The 23,733-nt window shown below is 41.8% G+C and overlaps 2 protein-coding genes across 5 annotated transcripts in view; one reads left to right on the forward strand and one right to left on the reverse strand.

Annotated features, from left to right (window-relative positions):
* DCAF6 (DDB1 and CUL4 associated factor 6) overlaps positions 1-14,744 on the reverse strand; it is an 82,867-nt gene extending 68,123 nt beyond the window's left edge. For 3 of the 4 annotated variants that reach the window (XM_030471934.1, XM_030471933.1, XM_030471930.1), the window contains exon 1: positions 14,474-14,744. The gene's annotated coding sequence lies outside the window, so the exon portion shown is untranslated. The remainder of the gene's footprint in view (positions 1-14,473) is intronic. The other variant, XM_030471935.1, reaches the window with a different exon arrangement.
* Positions 14,745-14,989: 245 nt separating this feature from the next.
* Positions 14,990-23,207, forward strand: MPC2 (mitochondrial pyruvate carrier 2). The gene is made up of 5 exons (XM_030471939.1): positions 14,990-15,460; positions 19,344-19,384; positions 21,097-21,181; positions 22,231-22,342; positions 22,968-23,207. The coding sequence occupies exons 1-5, from the start codon at positions 15,355-15,357 to the stop codon at positions 23,002-23,004; spliced, it is 381 nt and encodes a 126-aa protein (XP_030327799.1). The 5' UTR covers positions 14,990-15,354; the 3' UTR covers positions 23,005-23,207.
* The last annotated feature ends 526 nt before the right edge of the window (positions 23,208-23,733 follow it).

Raw genomic sequence — 23,733 nt, forward strand, 5'->3', positions numbered from 1 at the left:
AAGACCAGGAAACCCTTCAAGCAGTACCAACTCCCGCAGGTACACCCGCACCTCATCCAATGCTCGTTTAGCTTTCCCTGCTTGAAAAGGTACATTTTGGAACCTAGTTTTTCCTGGAACTATAGAAGTCGCCCCCAAAGTTCAAAACTGCTCATAACACACCTCAAGTACCACATTACATAAAGATCATACTTTGGCAAAATATTTTTTTCACTGGGTGAAATGGTTATAGAGTGCTTGCTTTTAAAGCACACCTAATCTAGCCTTAAAAAGATAAAAAACTACTCTTTTATGCCCCAGTTTATAGACATTAAAACTGTGATATCTCCAAAGTACTATAATTTCCATTAACAAGGAAAGCCATCATTAGAGAGCCATTAAAATAACAATCTTAATCTTATGCATGATGCATTATTAGCAAGAATGCATGTATGCTTGAATTGGGAATACATCTACATGGTTCACTACTCTTTACCACTGTTCCTTATGCATTCTTCCCCATGAGGAACAGACTTCAAACTTAGGTCCTTAACAGTTGGTTTATTGTACTTTCCATTTAAATCCTACTTTTTTATTCAAATCATGGAATGATATGTGTATTTTCAATGGAGGCTCCTATTTTCAGGTCAATTTAATTTCTACAACACTTGCTTGTAAGTAAATGTGAATACTGAAGTGGGAAATACCACTTGCTGTATGCTTCTATATCACCTTGCATAATAGAAACCTAAAAATTTGCTTCTAGGGTGCAAGCAAGAAACAGTAAATGTGCTCTAATCACATGTTGCAATTGCAATTTTTATTTTCTTAAAGAAGTTTATTGACAAAATTAGATATGAGCTAACTTCTTGGCTTTGTTAGATTAGGATTTTTTGGTCTTAAGAACAAAGTAGCTATACAAGTTGCATTAAATATTTACATTGAGATACAGACATATGGTGTCTCTTATACTTTCACTCCTCCATTTACAACGCTAAAATAAATAGTTAGGATTGCACACGCTCCCATATGTAACTTGTTATATACATGACTAGTTATCATGTGATCACTATTAATTTAAGTATGAGGGAGGAAATAAATACAAGCAAAACTACAAACAAAAACTAAGCCAAACTCAGTGAGTTTCCTCATTCCCTGCAGTGAAAAGGGGGCAAGGGAGAAAACAGTTTAAATGTTTTGCCTCGAAGAACCTTCCTATTTGTTAAAGTACTAAAACACAATACGACAACTGAATGGATTGATTCTAGCTTATCATTCAAAACTAGAACCACCAGATCCTGAATGTTTTTCTTTTTTTTCTAAAATAAAAACCAGAACTACTCAAACTGATCTGAAGACAATACTATCTCTGCATTTGCTGCTGTTGAAAGTTGAGTAAAGTCAGTAAATCTGTGTTCTCTGTACTTCAGCAATGACTTCCACAAGTCCATTGGTCTGGCAAAAAAGCTCAGCAGTAAGTACTAGAGCTTTCTGATACTTGTGTCACCTGAATATTTTTGTCACTTCCCCATTTTTAATCACATTAAAAAAATTAAAACTAAAATACTGCTTTTAACTGCTTTATTAGTAGGCTACACTCCTTTTTCTACTCTTCAGGCGCACCACAACTTTCGTTGCTAGACTTTCTAACAGTCAAATTCTCTACATCAAGGACTCCGCTCTCGCAGGTAACAAGAATCTTCACAATCCTTAATTCTCATTCATCTAATCCAGTGGCTACTTGTTCCCTCCACCTTCCACTGAAGGCAGCCCTCCTGGCTCCCCCTTCAGCTAAGATGATGGAAGAGACCCAGACTTTTGACAAAAGCCTATAAAGTACTTTTTTTCTTACAAAATCAGCATCAAGACCTCTGTCAAGTTGTGTCTCCTGTCATTCCTGTGTCGTCACCCCCCTCCCCATACTGTGTGTAGGCTCTGTAAGAGCCGGAAACCGTTTCCTTTTCCCCTTAACTACATGCCACCAGAAATGGATAATTTAATTCTGTGAGGATGCTTCAATATGTCATTTCTTATATTCAAATAAGGCCTGGGATCAAGTGCTCAATCTGTCACCACCAAGATCATCTCACTGGACAGTGGAACATACATGAGGCTTGCTCTGAAATTGCTACGGTGTAACTATCAATAGGAATAAAATAAAATAAAACAAAAAAGCACTGTTAAACTTCGAATGGCAGTGATGACCTTCCTGTGAAGTGTTCACATAGCTGTAATTTGGAAAGCTATCAAGCTTATGCTCCACCTACCAATTTTCACCAGACATTATGCACCAACGGAAGCCTCAAGGTACAACGCCTCCCTCAGTATACTGATCAATAATTTTTCTAGTTTATATTAAGCTAAAGACTAGAGGACCATTTCCAAGGCCACATTCTGTGTATAGAAGAAGCAACGCCTTGAGTCACTCCTAATATGAATTTATATATTAAGGAATGGGCAAAAGAGAAACTGCAGCTGCTTCTTTGTAACTTATTTCTTCAAAATGTTCCACTGGGCACAGTCTCAAGCCAAATGATGCTTTGCCTCTCCCTCCTGAAGAATTACCTGACTTTGGTGTATGGGCACATACACATAGCTCTAATCTTACTTCAGGGAGCAATACCAAAATACCACAGCGTCCCTTGTATTCCCCCCTCACAGCAGTTAGGACACCATTTAGATCACAATGCTCGGTTTAGGAATTGCTGGTCAGGTGCTTTCTACATGGCTATTTTGGCAGAGGTACACATACCTTTCTTTTGTAAGTGACTTAGTCAATGCTGCTTCAGAACCAATGACAGCAGTGAGGCTTAATGCTTCAAAGTGTGTAAAACCTTCACGTATTTTAAACTGTACTTCAGAATTTCCCATTGAAAAAGTACAGATCATCTCATGATGAAGGTCTAGCTTTAAAGTACTACTAAACTTTGATCCAAAGCAGCACCACCATGATAGCAGACATTAAAAGACAACCCTTATCCAGAAAAGCAGTAATAGATCCTGTTTGTCAAATGAACACTCATTTATGTCAAGCTGGCTCTTTCCAAGGCCAAGTCCCTTAGCGCTAGCTTGCTGTGACATTTGGAATGCCCTAGTTTAAAACTGAAATGGAGCCAGCTTCTGTTCCCAATGCAGAGCACATGTTATCTTGCACTCTAAGCGCCTTTAAAAAATACTCTTGATTTTCCAGGGTAGAAAATCAGCTATTTCTCAAGCCACTCCACGAAAAGATGGTAAGCCCAGTTCATTTATATATAGGTTATTTTTCTGGATTGACTGCATCAAACTCTGCAGAATGATCCAACGTAACTTTCAATCGATGTTTCAATCAACATCTCCACATGCTGTTTATCCAGCAAACAGAATTCTCCAAACACCATACAGTAAACAGGACTATACACAACATCCACTGAATTAACTTTCATCAAGCTATGTCAAAATTCTTGAAGATGAATTAGAATCATCAAATATATTTGTTAGGTACGTAGACTGACAGTGGCCCCATTTTATAGACACTGAAACTGTGACATAGGAAACTGAAGCAATTTATCAAAGAAAGAGTGAACCAACGATACTGCCAAAAACCAAATCCACCAGTGTGACCTCCAGCATTTTGATCAAGGCCCTGTGTTGTATTTCCTTATTATTCTGTAGTACTGTATAAATGCCAAAATACGGTAGCTCTTGGTTCTGTCAATGTTTAAAGGATTACCTTTCAAGTTACTATGAACAACTATTTCGTTATTGTTTCAGTTCAAAACAGATAACCCAAATTTTTCTCTGCTCTTAATGATACATCATCAAGTCTGGTCTGAACACTATATGCAACACACAAAATATTTGCATTTTTATGAAGAGACTTACTTGCCATTTCAATAGGTGCAACACCCAGCATCAAATGACTTGGTGTTAATCAAGCTTGCACTCAAATCCAAAGATAATATATGAAGTTTATTCTGAAGTGTAAGAAACACAAAACTTTCACATATTAACACTAAGACAGTAACTATGGAAGACAAGATGCTAAGGTCTGAATTACAATCCAGCAAGCCTATAATATCTCCTGGTGAGTGTATTAATACAAAAACTGATCTCAAAAAAAACATAAAAAAGAGATCTGCTAAAGTTAAAAAAAAAAAAAAAAAAAGTCCAGCAATGCTATATGGTTTTGGATAATTAATAAGCATTTTGGAAAAGAATTCTGTCTAGGTTTGCTTCTACCAAACCTGAAAGAGTAAGTTAGTACAGGTAACAGCACAGATAAGATTTGTTTGCATTAGTAGCAATACCTATAATTCACTTGCAAACATTTTTCACACACTAAAAGTACCCACTCATGAATGTAAGCTTCCATTGGGCTTCATCACTGATACGACTACAAGCCTTTGAGCTTTAAACCAACATATTTAATTTCTGTTTGATATTTACCATGTTTTATGCTTGAAAAAATATGTAATACATAAAATTCCATTGTATTAATACCAAATTTTTAAGGCACTCTCAGTAGCAAAAATGTAGCATAAAGCACGACTACCTATCTTAGCAAAGGCATTTTACGTGCATATTCCAAGTACCAGCTTTCCCGTGTGCTATACTGACTAGAACTAAGTGGATTCCATTCACAAGTACATCATATTCTGACAGCTATCCTGGCCCCACTTACACTGCCCATAGTAAAGTCTTCTGTAATATTCTTGCCACAGATCGCAGCTGAGCTGAAGATAAAACCAGTGTTCTTGTGACAGGAGAAAAAGATGCCAGTTTTCAGCAATTTTGATATTATTTAATCCTTTAAAGTAGTCCAATGACTACAAACTACTCACTGAGATCAAAGGCATTTGATTTGTTTATATTATGGCACCAATATTTCTAATTTCTACAGAGTAGAGGACAAAAATCCATGTGATTAAAAAAAAAAAAGAGAAGCTGTATCTATGTAAAAGACAACCAAATGCAAAAAGATAGCGTGTACCACCGTACTCTGCTTAACACAAAAGTATCTGAAATAGCTTTAGTGTGATTAATTCGACACATGATTAACCAAATGCAAAAGCATTTTCTGTTTTCTCCGCCAGCACTAAAATACGTCTCCCAAATAAACAACCTGAAATTCTAAAAGATACACCAACACAAAACTGAATAGTCATCACACTTAGAAAAATACACCTGAGCCCTCTTTTCTTCTTATCAAAGGAGGCTTCCATTAACTGAAGGTAAAAAGAAGTATTATTATGCAGTGTTGTAGGTTTCAATGTGTCTTTGGAAACGCTGTTCTCTGAAAGGTTCTCATCTGAAATAGTATGTACAACAGTAACGTATGTTGAATATCTTTTTGCAAAAACGATATTAACATAGTAACCCAGACAATCCTTACGACACTTCGGGAAGGACACATCACATCAGGTATTCTGCTTTATTTTCTCAAGTACTACTTATCCGTGTAACACCCAAGGTTATTTAGGAGCTCTACTTTTCAGCAAGAACAGACAATGTGTAAGAAGCTGAAACGGAATGAGAGATATGACTCTGCCCCAGCGTGAAAGTTAAAGACTGCTAGCAGCAGAACCATGATCTATCATCTCCAAGCGCTCAGACAAAATGAATACTGAAACATGGAAAATCACTAGCAGACGGAAAGAAAAAGAAGTTACTGGAATCTGCTCTTAGGAGAAGTACATTCCTAGTAGACACATCCTCTTATGGCTGAAGATGTGTGTGCCTAATACTGCTGCCAGTCCTTCCATTATGTGTCTATCAGAGGCTACTGCTTCATAAAATCAGCCAACAGGACTATGCACATGAATATCCCATAGCCCATTTTGGACAAAAGGTCTGAGGCCAATAAAAGCCTACTATTTAAAATTGCTTAAGCTAACTCAATACTCATTTTAAAAAATATTAAGAAGAGATTATATAGAAGCTTACACCAAGATATCTAAAGAGACATGTCTGCTAGCAAAAAAAGCAGAGACTGCCTTTCCCACAAGGATGTCTCAGTGAAACTGAGAATTTGGACAAGGTAGAACTGAATTAAAGCATTTACTATTCTGCACTCCTACTTAATCAAACGTATCATTTAATCCTGGGTACTAGCGGAATTATACACTGCCAGGTTTGGGGGAGGATGTGAAATTGATATAGACATACACACTGTAACAGATGTAGGTACATGCCCCCCTGAGATTACAAGCATAAACACTTGGAAATTGACCAGGATTAGAGTTTAAAGATAGATGACATGAAAAGTTAAGCTAAGGTAGAAATCTGAGTCTTAGTAGGAGATGACTGTTAACACTGTGACATAAGTTGAATTATCATTGGGCATTTGAAAAACATGAAAAAAAGCTTACTTTTAAAAGTTAGGTTAATTGTTGCATGAAGCTATATGTATTCGTCCTAGATGACCAAAAAACCCTGTTGTTTAACTCAAGAGTCTTCATTTTTACTGGAGTATTCAGGACATAGCAGTGTTTCAAAAATAAAAACAAATTAAAAAGGAACCACATTTTTCCTCATTTCCTAGGAAAGGTAAACAATGGGAACACACTATAATAATAATAACACAAAGCCATGTAACCTAAGCAAAGAGGAGGTCTGGACTTTGTATAATAGTTTTCTGTATTGGTGACATTTCAGTAGTCCAATAAAGATTGAACAAGCACCACAATGCATTCAGTTCACAGGGAAGGATGAATCCCCATCTTCCTCATGGTATCTGCTAAGAAGCGAACAGCAGCATTAATGATGCATTTCATTTTCATGACAAAAGCCTGCAAATCCTCAAAGAACAAAATGAGGTAAATAAAGAGATATTAAAATTCACCGATGTGGCTCAGATGCCATCTCACTATATTCACCTTCAATATTTAATGATTCGACACACACTAAAGCATTTGGGACACATCTGAATCAGCAACTCGGTAAGCCCTAAAGACACGAAAATGCTGAGACTTGCACTTAATCAGTGAAAAATCCAGCTTTGTTTGAAGGCTGGCATGCTTTAAATCTGAACTGATCTTCTCCTTACTGCTAGACAGGACTAGTCTCAAGTGTCAACAAGCTCTTGATACATGATCGGTTATAACCCACTAGGCTATTTTGGGGACATTCAAGGATAGAAGATCAGGAATCACACACAAAGTCACAAGAACTCATAGTATTGCAGTGCAACAACTTCGAAGTGACTAAACACAGAGATTCTTAATGGTCTACTCTAATGGAGTTACTGGAAGCAATCCAACTGGAAGAAGGATACAGGGAAAATAAATACTTCAAAAACAAGAGAGAGAGATCTAAAATGATCCCCCACATCAGTGCCTCAACCTGAAATACAAATCCAGTACATGCAGTACACAACTTGTTTTTGCAGCAAGAGACAGCTTTCATGTATCCGAAGCTCATCATTACAAGATCAAGGTGCAACTTAACTCTGAAGCTGTCTGAAACACTCAGTATGAAGACACTGGCAGTTATTTACAAAGCAAATACATTCTTTGTACAAAGATTGTATTTTAAAGCATAAATGTAAATTCAATGAAATACTGCAATCAAAAATGAAAAGATATTTAAAGCGCGCACAAATATTCTACAGTCTCCAGCTGTTTGCATGTGAAGCCTGAGACTTGAAAGGATATACAGAAAATACATTTGCATCCTAAGACTGAGTGTAATTCAAATAATATAATTATATATGCAAAGCCTTGGGACTACAACACACGTACACTCCTACTCTGCAACCATTAACACACAATTATTGTTCACTGCACAGACATTACACATAAGGTTAACCCCTTAAAACAAAAAGTACATCTGCATAACTCGGCCCGTGGCAAACAAAGCTGACAAAACTGCGGACAACATAAAAAGCCCACTGAACTTCTGAAGAAGATCAATAATCTGATACATTTGTACCTATTTTTGATCATTTCCTTCTAGCTCCATTTAGGCTGGATATATTTGCATGCAATGCTGGAAAGCCCCCTTTCACTAATGTTTTTATGCTGTATGTCAAGATATAACAGCACCAGAAAAGTTGGTGACTTAGAAAGTTCAAACATCGAAACTCAGTAAGTACGGTCATCACTAATAACATCTGATCTAGACGGTACTATAAGAAAAAATAAAGGAAAAACAAAACCCCCAAAATCAAGTTTCGGCAAAGCAATTCCACTAAAGAACATGATAATGTGATTTATTTTATTTATTTTTTTTTAATATACCAAAGTGATTGTCAACACTATCACTGAGTAGGAGCAAGGTGGGACAGAAGCAGTATCACAAACCATAGCAATTAAATGACAGAGCACGCAGGGAAGATGCAACTGAGAAAAGGTCAATGATATTGTTAACTACAAGGAGACTCCCGCAACAGTAGCAAACCAAGCTATCAAGTTTAAATAGTGTAGTGCTACATGGCTGTACCACTTGCAGGTGCTTCTGCACCTACACTTCCATAGCTCAGTTAGGCTACGAGTGAAATAATCCCAAAGACAACAGAAGGCTGATTAAACTGAAATTAAAACTAAGTATTCAGCACTCACACACCAGAAATAATCAGCCAAGCTTAATCTTGCCTCCCATCTTACACCTCTTTCTGGTTTTCTGGTATGTACCAAACTGTAACCAGTCAGCTTTTCCGTATGAGTTGCCTTGTCCAGGTGATTCTGCTATGCTATGCTTCTTTTTTCCCCCCTTTACTGATAGTGTGCTACTTTCTACAAGTTCTTCTATTAAACCATTTTAAATGGGTGTCTTTATTATCACAGGTGATTTACTTGGAAGTAGGAAAAAAAACCCCAAATTGAATATTTCTGTGCTAGGAGCATCTGCAACTTTTTTTTTTTTTTTTTAAAAAGGCTGTTTTAAACACATGCATTGTGCCTTCTATTCCTCGGTAGCAATTTAAATGAGATGGTATCAGGGAACTCATTTCAGACCTAGCCTCTTCATTAAACTCCTCCAAATTCAATTTGCTATACACAGATCTCAATGACACATTCAGCTTTCAATTGCCTATCCGTAGTTTTTTTAGGACTACAGTCACCAAGTCTTGCTTTTATTAGCAAGTGAAAAAAACCCCAAACAAACCCAGTTTAAGGCAATACCTGGTCCCTGTACTCTCTCCCGACTTTACAATTAGGAAGTAGCACTTTTTTTTCTGCAATGCAATATGTCTTAAACTTTTCTATCCAACTGCTGAAAATCCAATGACTATAGCACTTTTCCTGCCCGATACATGTTAGATTGAGCATGCTAAGGATGTTTGGTTTTGTTTCCAAGTTGTATTTTCCTCTCTTTTATTACGCTGTGAAGTTCAATTCTGACTCTGCCAATTTCCATTATTTAGAAAATATCACCAGTGAAAAAAAATTGAGGAGTTCAACTGTACCTTTCTGAAATCTTCAGTTAGTCTTGTTTCACAAAGTGTATGTGGTGTGTGCCAGAACAGACCACTACAGAACTGGTTATTCTGGGCACACACCAAAGTGCAGTGGAAGATGCTGCACATCAGGTCATTTACATTAAAACAGCAGTCAATCATTTGTGTCCTCAGAACCAGACACTTAGGAGAATTTATAATGGTCCCTTTTCAAGCAGCAGTTAATTTGCTAGATTTATAGAAGGAAAACCAACATAAACCACCTCCACCAGTTCTGAGGTTTTAGCTGTGGCAGGTGAGCGTTTTTAATTCATGCTGGAAAAGCAAATTAATGCCAGAAGTTTAGGACATGAAATGTAACAATACACCTGAAAAACTAAAACATCAAAAGTATTAGGCAAAGAATTACAGAAGAAAGGCTGATTAAATACCTTGTGACTACCTCCAAGTCTGCACGAGCACCAGCTCCAAAGCTGATCATTTTAAAGCTGGCTGACCCTTTTACTCTGCATTATTTTCAAAGACTAAGATGTTTCACATGCTGAAATACAGGTGGGAGCAAAAATTGGGGAAAATAACACATTTCTTTCTGGTTGTTCTCCCTAACATTCAATTTCCACCTCTGATTGATAGGTTTTGTTTACTTACCCAAAGAAAAGCAACAGAGAATACAACTTTTCTGTCTTTTAAGGAATCAGTTTCACTCTCACACCCTGAGGAATGTACTTTAGGAAGAACTAAATGTTCCAACAGCAGTACCCAATTCTGTCTACATTCAGTTGAGCCACTTACTAGTTTTATAAACTAATAAGGTTATGAACGTAACACAGCCAATATCAGAACTGATCAGTTGTCCATACACAAAATAGCTGCTCCTGACTACCCTGTTTTTCAGCCCTACCTATGAACAGGGTAATTAACTAACTTCAAAACTGTAATTAGTTTTGGTTCTATCATGGTTAATCTCAGTAAAGAGGGGGATCTACTCACACCTGATCACTTTATTAAGTTCTAGCTACGTAATAATTATATTTACTTTTCTCTTTTTAGCAACAGCAGTTGAAACTTTACAAAATTTGGCCACAATCAACCTAATTGCTGGCTTCCTTACAGTCAATTTAGAGATTTCAAACTTTTCCTAAATCTCGAAAAACAGGATGAGAAAAACTTAGTAAGATATGAAACAGTCTTTAAAGAGAGTGGGAGTGGAAGCTCAGGAGACAGCACCACAACACTATCTCTAAGAAATCTGGTAAGGTTAAAAATTTCCTATCACAAGGAAAGATGATGTTAGAAAATAGTACGTCAACAAGGATATCAGAGATTAGGGAGAACTGACTTCTTTTGATACTTGCTTCCATTGTATCAAGCACCACAACTTCCAACAGTCACTCCGAGCTCAAAAATGGAATCAGTTCCTCTCTGCAAACTAGACTAACAGATTTTCTTTGGATACCTGCTATGTCAATTAACAAAACAAAACACACAAACAAAAAGCCCTGAACACACACACACACACACACACACATCCCCCCATGTTCCTCCTGGCTGAAGAGAGCCATCCTCAGCAGCATGACCCTTCATAGAAAAGCAAACCAACCCATCAAACCTATCACATTAAATATTTCACAGGAATTATGGACTCGCTTCTTTCTTGCAAGAAACCCATGCTACTCTTTCTCTAGTCAAATTATTATATGCTATACTTTATCTGCATAAAGGCCTTTATTGTGATGGCACCAGACACTTATCTGCTATCAGAACTGGTATGTTCATTAGTCACTGAAGTATGGCCACAGTGATAAAAAATTGCAACAAAGAATTGGGGTTGTTTGGGAAAGTATCATGACTGAATAATAACGTTTGTCAGTTTTCAAGGCAGAATTTTAAACTGGATATTCCAGTTTACTGCCAGTGTTTTTCCCTGTAAAAGCACCGTGACTTTAACAACTGAAAGTAGTCTGAACCTCAGTTTCCATCCGTGGTCCAGCAGCAGACAGGACCGAATGCCCAAACTGAATCAAAGAACATAACACTACTGAGAGCCTCCCTGAGGCCTGGCTTTCTCTGGAGACTTCAGATACAAACGCTGTCTGAAACTGAGACTAATTAGCCTACAAATGCAGAAGAAAACGAAGCTAACAGATACATAAGACTCACATTTTCCCTCTACCACCACAGCAGGAATTCTTCACAAATGATAACATCTGAAGGATATGTCCCAGGTACGTATACATTGCCTCACCTCCACAAAACCTTCCTTTGGAACTCTGTCCAGAACCGACTAGGTTTCAGAGCAATTAGTAAGAGATCTTGCAAAATCAGAGTTTTGCAAGGACATAAATTCTAGGAGTGAACTATCTGCATGGAAAGGTACAGTATGATGCACAAATCCTTCCTGGAGCAGCTGTTTTCGAAAGCTGAAAGAGGCTATAAATAGAGTGCCACTTGATTGCCAGTTCACATGAAACTAAAACATGGAGTAAATAGGAAACAGTGGCTAGTTCTCAAATGTCTTCCTTCAATACACCAGTCGCCTTCAATATTCCCCATATTCTACATTTTAGCAGAAAACACAAATGGTTCGCTATTGCAAGTATCATTCATACACACACGTCTTCCTTCCAACACACTGTGAACAGCAGTGTTAGTTTTGGACTTGCTGTGAGGGTTCTCCTTTGATTTGCTTACTGAGAAAGAGCAGACAAACAAGAGACTTATAACCTGCTTTAGTCTGTACTGGTATCCACAGTTGTTTTTGACAATTTTGCTAAAATAAACCCCAACAAAAGCAAACAAACAAAAAACCCAAGCAAACAAACAAAACCCAATAAATGCACATACACAATGCCTTGAGTCTCCCAGTGCTATTTACTAACTTCTGTCAGACTGCTGAAACAGTATAAAACCAGTGTGAATAGAAGAAACCATACTTCCCATTCAGACTAGAGCAGCAATGAACGACGTTTCCTGTCTGACACTGTGGTCTCAATCTGTGCCCAAACAACAAGAGCTCCTATGTAGATCTGCTTAAGTTTTGAAAGAGAAAAGACGCATACATACACTAAAACTGCACACAAACAGGCATGACACCAGACCATCGTCTGGTAAATCTGCACGCGAGCAGTCACACCTGACTAGCAGCAAAATTAGAGGTCTGTTAAGGCCATAAGTGCCATTTTGAATACGAGTGTGATGGCTCCACAAAGCCAAGCACACCACCTAAATAGTAAGCCCCCATTCGTAAAAGTCGTCAGTGAGGCTTGAGAAACTCTTGCCCACCACTAATGCAGATCTTAACATCAATTCAGTGGGAAGCCTCTCCCGGGTCCTATTTTTCTCAAGGCTTTAAAGCTACTAAGCATGTTTAGGTTAAATGGGAAAACAGTAAATATGAGACCTTAACCTAGTCAGCAAAGGGATTTTAACTAGTTATGCACGTTATGGCATATTTTACTGGAGCAGCATCCAGAAAAAAACATCATAATAAATCTGAGAGGATGATTTCTACTGATCAAAATCTTAATACTCCAACTGCAGAGACACAATCATGTAGAAGCAAAACAAAAGTCTTGCAGTCCTTCTTCAAAATTTACACTCCACACTTAAGAATCCAGTCAGAAGAAATACCCATGTTCGATTGCTGAAAGTTAGGACAATCCTCAGCTAAGACCTGGCCAGCTGTCAAGACATAACAAAAGTCAAAACCAGTAGACCATTAGTTTTCAACCTTTTTTAAGGTTGAAATGGGCCTCACTGTTTTGGTTGTGGGATTGTTGGTCTGGTTTTTTTTTCCTTATGTGCACATAGGTGCTATACATACAAACACTCTCCTATAATAGGTGGAAGTCTATCAGCAATGACCTTGCTTTTCTCGATTACCTTTTGTGGATGACTGAGTGCTCAGGGACCACAGACAGAAAACTAATGAGTTAGACTCGGTAATGTGATAGGCCACCTTAAATTCCACCTGTAAACCTAATTGAAAAACAATACAACCACAGCCAGAAGTGCCATGGGGGTACAAAAAGATACACTTTTTACAACGCTGTAAATAAGTTCCTCCTTTACGTTTCGGCTCAAACCCAGGAATTATTTTGCACACGAGCACAAAAGACCACGTTTGCCACCAATTAAACCATCTTCCCTGGAGAGCCATCCCAACTTCCCCAAATCGGAGAGTCATTAAGACAGATGATAGACCCACACATCCCCCAAAACACGTGAATAAGTTTTTAAATATATACACTTTGGGAAGGGAAGATGCAGAATGCACGCAACCTGCGCCATTACAAAGAACATCAACAGTTCCTTCACGCTGGAGAAACCTCCCTGTGGCCTCGTAAACTGAAACTAACGCTATTTTTAACTCGGGGCGCTTAGAAAGTGAAGAAAATAACTGGCGTTTGACAGAGGCAGCAGCCAGAAGCCGGAGCTGCAGCGCTCTGACGGACCACCACTCCCCCCCGCCAGCCGCGCAGCAGTTGCGAACACAAAGCCCGGCTCCACAACCCGCACACAACACGCTGCTCAAGCGGCTCAGCCCAGCGCTCGGCTTTCAAAACCCGGGGGAACCGCCGAAATCCCCGCTCTTATCCCGGCGTTTCCACGTTTTTGCAAGCAGTCGTCACAGGCTCAGGGCCGGTCAACCCTGCTCAGCCCAGGGAGCAAATACGCGGCTCCCGGGTCTATTTTAAGCCGCCGCCACCGCCCGGGCGCCGGCCCGACGCCCCAACTTCCCCGCCGCGATCCCTCACGCAACAGTTCCTTCAGGGAGAGGCGGGGGGAAGCGGGCGGGCGGGGCCCCGCGCCGTGCCCGAGAGGGGGACCGCCCCACGCGGGACACAGGAAACTTAGGAGCCGGCTGCCGGCGGGGAGGTGGAGGCGGAACCGGCCCGCAGCACCGGACGAGCGAACCGGCCCAGCCCGAGCCCCGACGAGCCGCCCCCCGCCGCCATCGTGTGCGCGCCCCGCGGGGAGGGGAGGGGAAGAGAACCCGCTGCCACCTGCCCCCCCCCCGCCCAGGGGAGAGCGGGGAGCGGCGGCTGGAAGGGGCGCCCCGGCCCCCCCCTCCACGCCCTCGGGGCACGGCTCCGCGGCCCCGCGCGATCTTACCCAGGTAGTGCCTCCGCAGCAGGCCGGGCTCCTCCAGCCCCAGGCTCCGCTTCCGCACGTCCCACAGCAGGTGGTGGCAATGCCGCGGGACATGGCCCCGCGCGGAACGGGCGCGGCGGGGGCACGGGGGAAGGCTGCCGGGAGCTCCGCGGGATGCCGGCCGCGCCGAGCGATCACAATGGAAACCGACCCACCGGCCGGCGGCTCGCGCCCAGCCACGACGGCGACGGGCGGGCGGGCGGGCGGGGGGGGACGCAGCAACGCTGCGCCACGCCCCTCTGCGTGCGGCCACGCCCCTCTGCGTGCGGCCACGCCCCCTCTGCGTGCGGCCACGCCCCTCGCGGCTCCACCGCCCCCCCGCGGAGCCACTCCCCCCGCGGAGGAGGGGGCGGCAGCGCTCCGAGACTACAGGAGTCTCGCGGGGAGCCGGTGGACACCGCCCCGGGGGCCGGGTGGGGGCGTCCGGGGCGTGAAGCCGCAGAGAGGCCATGTTGGGTTCGGGCACAGCCGCGGCTCGGGTTTCCGCGCGTCGGCCATCTTGGATGGGGCAGTGAAGCGGCGCCGGCAGCCATCTCTGAGCCGGGCGCTCCGTGCCCTTCTCGAAGGCGGCCGGAATACCGCTCCGAGCGCTGCCCGGCGCCGGCGCTCCTCGCGGCCCAGGGGCGGGCCGCCCCAACCCAATAGCATTACGCGAAGCCTTCCGCCCCCACCCCGCTCTCGCTGAGGCCACCAATGAGCGCTCAGGGAGCGGCGCCCCTCCCCTCGGCCCGGGGGTGACAGGCGGGCGGTGGAAGGACGGCGGGTCGTGAGGGGACGGAGCTGCCGGTACGTGCTGACCCGCTGCTGCTGCCCGGCTCCCGCCGCCCCGTCCTCCTCCCGACATGGCAGCCGCCGCCTCGGGGCTCCGCGCCTCCTACCACCGCATGCTCGACCGCATCGAGCTCATACTGCCGCCGCGGTTCCGGCCGTTTTACAACCACCCGGCAGGTAACGGACGTCCTTCGCCACAACGCGGCTGGCGGGCCGCGTCCGTTGGGATCGCGGGGGGAGCGGGGTCGTACCCCGCCGTTACTGCGATTCTGGGGACATGGGGATGAGTGACACGGGGAAAACTGCCGAGGAGCGGGCTCCTGCTCGTTACTCCGCGGTTGGAACCCTGGGAGCGGCGGGGTTGTGTGAGCCGAGCCCCGGCCTAGGGGATGTGATGGTTTCCAGAGGGCCCCGAAGGCTTCAGCAGTCACTTCTTGCTAATGGATGCACTGAAAAGATAGCGGGGAGCGCTGCGAGGATTTCTGATCGTGAGGTGTGCTCTGGTTTAAGTCCCGCAGCTGTTTGCTTCATTTTCTTTCTGCCGAATCAGGCACTGTAAAGAAGTCAACTCGTGGCCTTTATGAATCCACTCTTGTAGGTGAAAGGCTGCTGTGGGAAAAGAAGGGCTTGAGTTATCCTGAAATGAGCTACCCTTACCTGACCTACATCTTATCTTTACTTGAGCAAACATGGGGTTTGTGTTATTAGGGGAGAAACCTCTTTGTAAAATGATCTTCTTCAGTGCCATTTAGGTGATGTTTGTCGTGTAAACAAATTGCATAGGGTAGTTAAAAAGAGTGCTCGATAAAATCCTGAAGTTCTATAGGCTGCCATTCCCACTGTTTTGTTTCAGTGGGTATGCATCCTTGACTCTTCACCTACCTGGAATATTGTCCTGTGCACTGTGAAAATGGGCTTTAAGTTTTTAATTGGTTGCTCTGTCCTCCTCTAACAGTCCTTTCTGGAAATAAAAACTATTGCTTTAAAGAAGTCATAATCAAAGAATGAAAACTGCAGTTAGCAGAATGTCTGATTTGCACTGAATTCACTAGATCAATACATATATTTAACATTAAATTATTTTTTATGTATAAAGAGTCAATACAGCCAGCACTTCCATTGTAAAGATGCCAAGCCTCCAAGTGCCACTTTCATCTTGGGTGAAATGTGGCAGCTTCCAACTGCTTTCATTGAAAACAAGGCCTGGTGAGAATGGGAACATCTGTGTTCATTCTTTGTCAGAACTGTTGTACTAATGGAAAAAGGCTTTGGAGGTTCTCTGGCAGTGCTTTTCACAGAACTGCCTGTGGGCCACTTTTGTTCACTACCTTAATAGTGAAATTAATCTTTAAAAAATCCATTTTTGAGGCACTCTGTATATGAATGCATACATATATATGCATACATATATATCTGCCATAATCCATACTGGTGGCGTGAGAAAAGCCACAGAGGAAGCGTGTGTCAAAGCTGAACCTCTGCCAATTCTGTTTAAGCCTTGAATGTCTTGAAAGTGGTTCTGTGAAAAAGTTACGCAATAGATGCCACTCTGCCTGCAAAACAAGTAGGTTAAAAATTAAAAGCTCACATTTTATGCCTGGTGATATCCAAGTTTCGAGTCTAATTTAGGAATATAAGCATCGTTATCATGAAATTATAAATAACTTGTCAGAAAACAAGAACAAAGTTTACTTCTTTTTTGGCACAGACATCTTCCAGTAAAATAACTGATGCGTGGTCTGCAAAGCGGTTTCCTTGGCTGGCATTGCACAGCATGAGGCTGCTGGAGGACAGTGAAGGGCCTGTGGTACAGCCTGTTACAGAGCTCCTGGCAGCCTCCGGGAAGTGTGGGTTGAGCTTGTGCTCCCTCTCCTTTGGCCTCTTTTGTTCATTTTGCCTAACTAAACTAAACTGTCCAGGACAAAGACACTTAATAGAAGTCATAAATTCTATAAGCTGGTCGCACACGTGATATCCAGATTAGCCTCTGGTATGCCCCTGCTCTCATGTGCTGCTGTCAAATTCATCCTTGAAAAGTTCTGGGTGTCAGGATCTGGGAAGAGCTCGCCTTGGCTGGGTGCTTACTAGAATGCCTCTAGGAAAGGTGAGGGGCTTAAGGCATTTAACAGTCTTCCCTTACAACAAGCTTGGCTCTGTACCTTACTTGTTTCAATTGTTTCTTACTTTTGTAAGTCAGCAGTTTAAGTTTATCGGGTTATCTATTACTAATAAAAATTAATGTCAGTCATCTTTGAAAACTGTACAAGCTGTTTAAGGAATGTCAATTTAATAATTATACTCAGCCCACATTTCTTTAGTACTCCAAATCTGAACGTTTAGAAGAAAATAGATGGCAGTAATTAAAGGTACTTCTGTGGGAACCCCTGTAAGACTGGTTTATAAAGAGCTGTATCTGCAGTCTGATACTGACATACTAAGTAGCTGGCTAAGAGAACAGCAACTGAAGTTTATGTCTTTAAAGGATGAATATTGAGCTGTATTTGTTCAACAATATTAGATGGTTTTAGTGGCTTTACAAACCCCAGGCATTGTAAAAAAACCCAAACACCTGGGTAGGTAGAAATGTTCAGTTTATCCAAGCAAAAAGTAATGCTACTAGTTACTAACTGCAGTTTGAAACCTGATCACTGTCATGAGCAGTGTGGGAATGAAGAGGGCTTTATGCGGAGCTGCCAATCCAGTTTTTGTTGCTTTCTGTGCTGGCAGTTGCCCCTGCCCTTTTATAGGGCTTAGTTGGCTTTAGGGTGATGATACAACCGATAGTTGTAACAGTCAGTGTTATTCCCCCAACTTAGGAGTTGCTTCAACAGGTGCTTGCTGTAGAAACCTGGCAGTTGATTTTCTCCAAGTCATAAAGTTGAGGGTTCTTAAAACAGGGAGTATAAATCGTTACTGAAAGACTTTTTTAAGGCTGAAACGTTAGTGACAAATCAGCTCACATAAAAAGCAAGCAACCAAAGTCCTAGTGGTTGTCATTTATATTTAAAAACTTTACTCATAATATGTAACATACTACAGTGAAAACTTGCCTTCATCTTGCATGTTACCAGAATGCTGAGCCGTGGCCTAGCAAGACCTAAACCTTAATGTGTTTTGATGAAACCGGAACCAGCGTGTTGGATTGATACTTTGGATCATGATGTCTCTTTTAAGACCTTAGTCAGGAGTCGTGGATTGATGATTTCTGGCAAGGTTGGCAGTCTGCACATTGTAGGTGTGGCATTAGAGTACCTTTTTTTAACCAACCCACTTGCCATTTTAGCACTGCTGTAAGAGATTTATTTGCAAAGAGATGGTTTTCCCAGATCTCATTCCATGACTTTTCTCCCGTCTTTCTGTAGATTTTGCCTTCTTTCCCATAATCCTCCTTTGCCTATTGGTAGATTATTGGGGTGTTGGGTTGATGGGTAGGAAGCATTGTTTCTGCTAGAAAGACATGGTTATTCAGAGGTGCAGATTAGAGGTGAATGAGAACACTCTCCTTGTGGCATTTACTACGGCTTAGGTTTGCAGTTTGTACTCTCACTTCTAATGCTGCTGTGCGGTGGGTCTTCTGTAGCATGAAGAGGTGGGCTGTGATTTGGGAAGGGCAGGAGGGACTGACTTGTTAAAGTACCAGTAATAAGATATTTGGGGGTTTAGGTTTACAAGATTCAGTTCACAAAGATTTCAAAATGCTAATTCTGTTGGAGTAGCTTTTAATCATTACAGACACTGTCTTCACTCTTTCTAGGCCTTATCCTAACTTTCTTCATTATATATGCATTTTGCCTGCTCTAGTGTCCTCATTTTCTTAATAATGGAAATAACAAAATCCTACTCACCTGTTGCAGAAATGGGCTGACTGATTACACAGCTGAAATATGATGCACTGAGTTGATGAACTATGAGTATTAGGTGACAGAGCTTGTACAGTGGTAGAAACCGTGCTAATATACACAATTCATTATTTAAAAAACCAAACCCAAACTTACTGTGGGTATTAAAACAGCCACATCTCACTGAACAATTCAACTACTTTTCTTTTTCTTCCCCTCAGGTCCCAAAACAGTTTTTTTCTGGGCACCTCTTATGAAATGGGTAAGTATAAGATGCCAGCTAGTGTCTGGATGTCAAAGTGCAATCTGCAGCAACCCATTGAGCAAGCAATGGTTTCCCAGCAGATATCTGAACCTACAGAAAGATTTAATACCAAGGCTTTAGTTTTTAATCTGCAGGGAGGAACAAAGCTATCATCAGTAACATACAGCACAACATGCAAGGGAGATAGCAGGGAGGGGGGAAATGCTTTGTCAAAAAACTGTACTCTTTGCTGAAAGTTTCACAAAGGCTTTCTCTTGTAAAACACTGTTTCTTGAGGGAGTTATGAACTGGCATAATTCAAAGCTCTTTATGTATTTTGTCTGAGATTGAGGAATTTGAAAAGTATCATAGTTTTGAAGGCAGGTTAAAGTGTGTCAAGAGTGCAAGGTAATCTTGAGAAAAGGTAAGAAAAAAGGCAGCTGCCATTTTGGCTATTGGCAGCTCTCTGCTTCCCACTTGGTTACACCCCCTAGCTATGTTTGCGCACAGGTGAAGTATATGTCTCCTCCTCAATCACTGTACTCCTCTTAGTTGTTGTATTGGTATAGGTAAATGACCTCTAAAATCATAAAGCAATTTGATCTCCTTGTCTGATAACAAGCAAGGATATAACCTGCTCTTCCTATTGCCAGCTGGTTCCCAAGTTTCCCATTGTGAGCCCCAACTTTATACTGGCCATGGGCAACATGTTATGCTCTAAGCTGTAGTTTGGTTTCTTTGTCGTTCTGAACTGGAGCTGCAGTAACCATGGTTAACCTTCCCCTTTCTCAGAGGCTCTCCCAGGTGACATGCTCCTGAGCCTAAGCATACAGGCAACTCTTCTGAGCAGGCTGGTATCGACAACTGCTGTATCAAAAGAGCCTATACACAGATGGTTTTTCTTTTATGAACATGCAGGAAGACTTCTCTAAGCTGACGGTGAAGTTCTTCACTGAGAAGTTAAAATAACTTTCCCCCTACATGGCAAAGGTACATTTACACTTCCAAGTGTGTTGGAAGTCTGTACCTCTGTGGCACCACTACAACAGCCTCAATCCCATAAGTGAGGCAGCACACGGACTTCTCTGCCCTCAAAAACTGGTTTCTTGACGGAGCCAAAGGAGTCCTTAATGGCAGGACTCTCTTATTTGTGGGATTTTGTTTGTTTTCTTTTATTGTGAACTCCTGTAGCATGAAATTTTATTTCCAGTAGAGGGCAATAACACCAGAATCAAATCAAGCACGTTTGCTAGCAAAGTTGTCAAGTGCATCAGCCAAGCTATTCCTCACTTCACTTGGGTGTTTTCTACTTTTACTGAAATTATATTTAAAACGCAGCACTTTTACCTCCTCAGTGAAGACTACATAGCGTCACATGTGCATCTTTAACAGCAGTATGTTAGCCTGAGCTTTAGGAAGCTGCTTTCTTAAGCAGCTGTGCTTAAATTAACCTTGTTCTTAAATTAATACAAAATTGCCACTGGCTGGAATTTTATTGCAAGCCAGTTGCACCCCCTGTAAGTGTGTTCTTACTCCTGCCACAAGGGATTAGAAGTGGATGGTGTCTCCGAGAGGCTAATTACTCTGCTCGTGTAATGCATCCCACCTCCTGCATAATGCATATGGAATAAGCACTGAGCTATGAAGCAACTTCCCCTTGTAAAGCAGAGGGAGGTCTCTTACAGGAGGTCCTGGTACTGGACCGGTGCTCACCGAATTTGTCTTTACAGGGTTTGGTATGTGCTGGAATGGCTGATATGACCAGACCAGCAGAAAAGCTCAGCACAGCACAGTCTGCAGTGTTAATGGCCACAGGTAAAGCCAAAGTTACTCCATGCAGCACCCTCTTACGCAGTTACTGTTACGCAGCACCCTCTCTAAAACTTCTTTCAGAATCCTCCATCAGTACTAACCTGCTTCTGTAGAAAAGGCTTAACTATAATATGCTAAATGTCAGTATTGCTGTCAGATGATAATCCCAGGACAGGCCTGTGCTTACTAAATCTGTAAGAGTTCTGTGATTATATTACAGTTTTCTACACGTGTCTTAATTTGGAATTGTCCAGAGCAAATTGTTAAGAGTTAGAATTATGAGTTAAATTACAATGATACCACTCATTCCAGTAAGTGACCTCCTTTACTTCAAATGAAGCAATTCCGAAATCTCCAGGATATAGTGACTCTTTTAGAACAGGCTTTAAGGGATTAAACAGTGGTAGGGCAATTACACTAATGTAACTGGAAAGAATTCCTATGTGTTAAAAGAACTTTGACGCACTGGTACATGGACTGCTGCACTGCTGCCTGCAATCAGTTTTCACGCTGGCAGAAACAACAATCTGTATTCAAGGTGTTCCACCACATCTCGTCAGGGGTGGGACTAGTGGGAGCTCAAGCTGAAAATCAAAATTGCAGCTGCCACCTTCTTCATTCTCCAGACTTTGTTATCTGTGCATTTTACATGATATGTAGACCTTTCGTGACTGGTGGATTCTATAATGTCTGAGCTGGTGCAGGAGGCTGGAAATACTATGCAAAATGCCACTACCCTGCAGCTGTGCTGGAGAATTGAGGTCTAGGCTGCTGCAGAGTACAGAGGCTCTTTCTTTGCTGTTAAGACTATGATGGACTGTATTATCTAGTTGTTTTGGAAAGATGCAGTACATAGCCATAGCTGTCCCACTGGCACTTGATGTACTTCTAACTGAGAAATGGCTAGGTATAAGAAAAGCAGTTGTCTAACATGAGGTTGTAAAATCTGTTTGCTTAAACTGGCGCATGATTCTGTCTCCAAACTTAGGAGAATGTCTGAATATTTCACTTTAAACACTTTACATCTTTAAACTTTCCCTTTCATTCAACAGGCCTTATTTGGTCAAGGTACTCTCTAGTTATTATTCCTAAGAACTGGAATCTGTTTGCTGTAAACTTCTTCGTTGGCTGTGCTGGTGGCTCTCAACTCTACCGAATATGGAGGTATGCATTCAGAAGGAATTTCTACATCCTGTGATACACCACCTCATCTTAAGCAGGAGTTTATAAATTCTATCAACTTCCATGTCAGTGTAACAGGCAAGAGGAACTGAGCAATTAAACACTGCAGAACTTTTTTGCTTCATTGTTAGTTTCCCAGTTGAGTAGGAGTGAAGCTTTAAATATTTTCAGCATAGCTAGAGCACATTTTAAGGAATGCTCTATGTAAGCTGTAGTTTCTGGGTCTAAAGCGTTCTTTAAAAGCTGTAGGTCTGACTGACAGCCTACACTTTCTCCTCCTCATAAGCTTTACACTTCTGTCAGCTTTCAGTGTTGAATCGTGTCAGTTCCAGCTGGATCAGAGGGTTCTTAAGCAGAGCAGCATTTTCTAATTCTTTTTTAATTATTATTTCTTGAGGCTTCAGTACTGGCCAGGAATAAGGCAAACTTAGCAACTAAGTAGGAACTTCCCACATGAACTAAACTACGCTATCCTGGGTTTCCACCCTCAGGTCTGTCGTACCTTTAAACCTCCTCTGCTGAACAGATTGTTAGGAAGACACTGTTATTCTAACTGGTGTTCTATTCTTAGTCTGTGCTCTTTTTCTTTTCTTTTTTCCCCCTACAGGTATAATCAGGAACTAAAAGCAAAACAACAAAACTAGCTGCAGCAAAGAGATTCTTAACCCCCAGCTCAAACCGAACAACGCACAAACCCTTCCCCATGGGACCTAGCTTCACTAATTTTAATGTTTTTTGAGAAAATGAAAGAGGAAATCTAAATGTTTAGAGAGCAAGTGTTTTCTAACTGCGAATAACAAAGTATCTCTGTACACTTCAGTAAAGTGCAACCTTTTAAATTGAAGCAGAATTCCGTGTGTTATTGTCTCTTTAAAATAAACTGATTGTGGATTGTGCCTACAATGAGTTGTGGGGCCTGACCTTACCTGTCTCCACTGAACCGTGACGGGAGTGACATAGCGCCAGTCAGCTGGAGCTGCAACTGCGGTTATCTTCCTCCAGGTCAGGGTCAGACCCGGGTGAGGTTTTACCACACTTCCAGTAACCAACAATAGTAGCATTTGCATTTCATTCCCTGATGCTCTTGCCTGGTTGTGTAAGGATATTCTTTTCAGCCTCAGCTATGTATATATCTTCATTTGTTTCCCAGCCACTACTATCTTTAAAAAGAGAAGGGGGAACTAGTATGTGCCACTGGTGTTTTAGCTTCTGTCATCCTTTACAACTAGAGACAGAAAATGGATGCATTTAAGTACCTGGTTCTTGGGAGTGTGGAAAATAAACAGCCAAAACTTTTATTACTTGCTTTACACCCCCTCCTTTAACACACGCGGATTTCCTGCGAAGGTGTGCACTCAGGAAACATGTACCTG

Source organism: Strigops habroptila, chromosome 2, assembly GCF_004027225.2.
Source record: "Strigops habroptila isolate Jane chromosome 2, bStrHab1.2.pri, whole genome shotgun sequence".
NCBI lineage: Eukaryota > Metazoa > Chordata > Aves > Psittaciformes > Psittacidae > Strigops > Strigops habroptila.

What these genes read in the sequence shown, in the direction of transcription:
- MPC2 (XM_030471939.1), top strand. Translation starts at nt 15,355, where the DNA reads ATGGCAGCCGCCGCCTCGGGGCTCCGCGCCTCCTACCACCGCATGCTC. An exon ending in TGCAGTGTTAATGGCCACAG is followed by an intron (nt 21,182 to 22,230) that starts GTAAAGCCAAAG and finishes TTCATTCAACAG; the next exon opens with GCCTTATTTGGTCAAGGTAC. An exon ending in CAACTCTACCGAATATGGAG is followed by an intron (nt 22,343 to 22,967) that starts GTATGCATTCAG and finishes TTCCCCCTACAG; the next exon opens with GTATAATCAGGAACTAAAAG.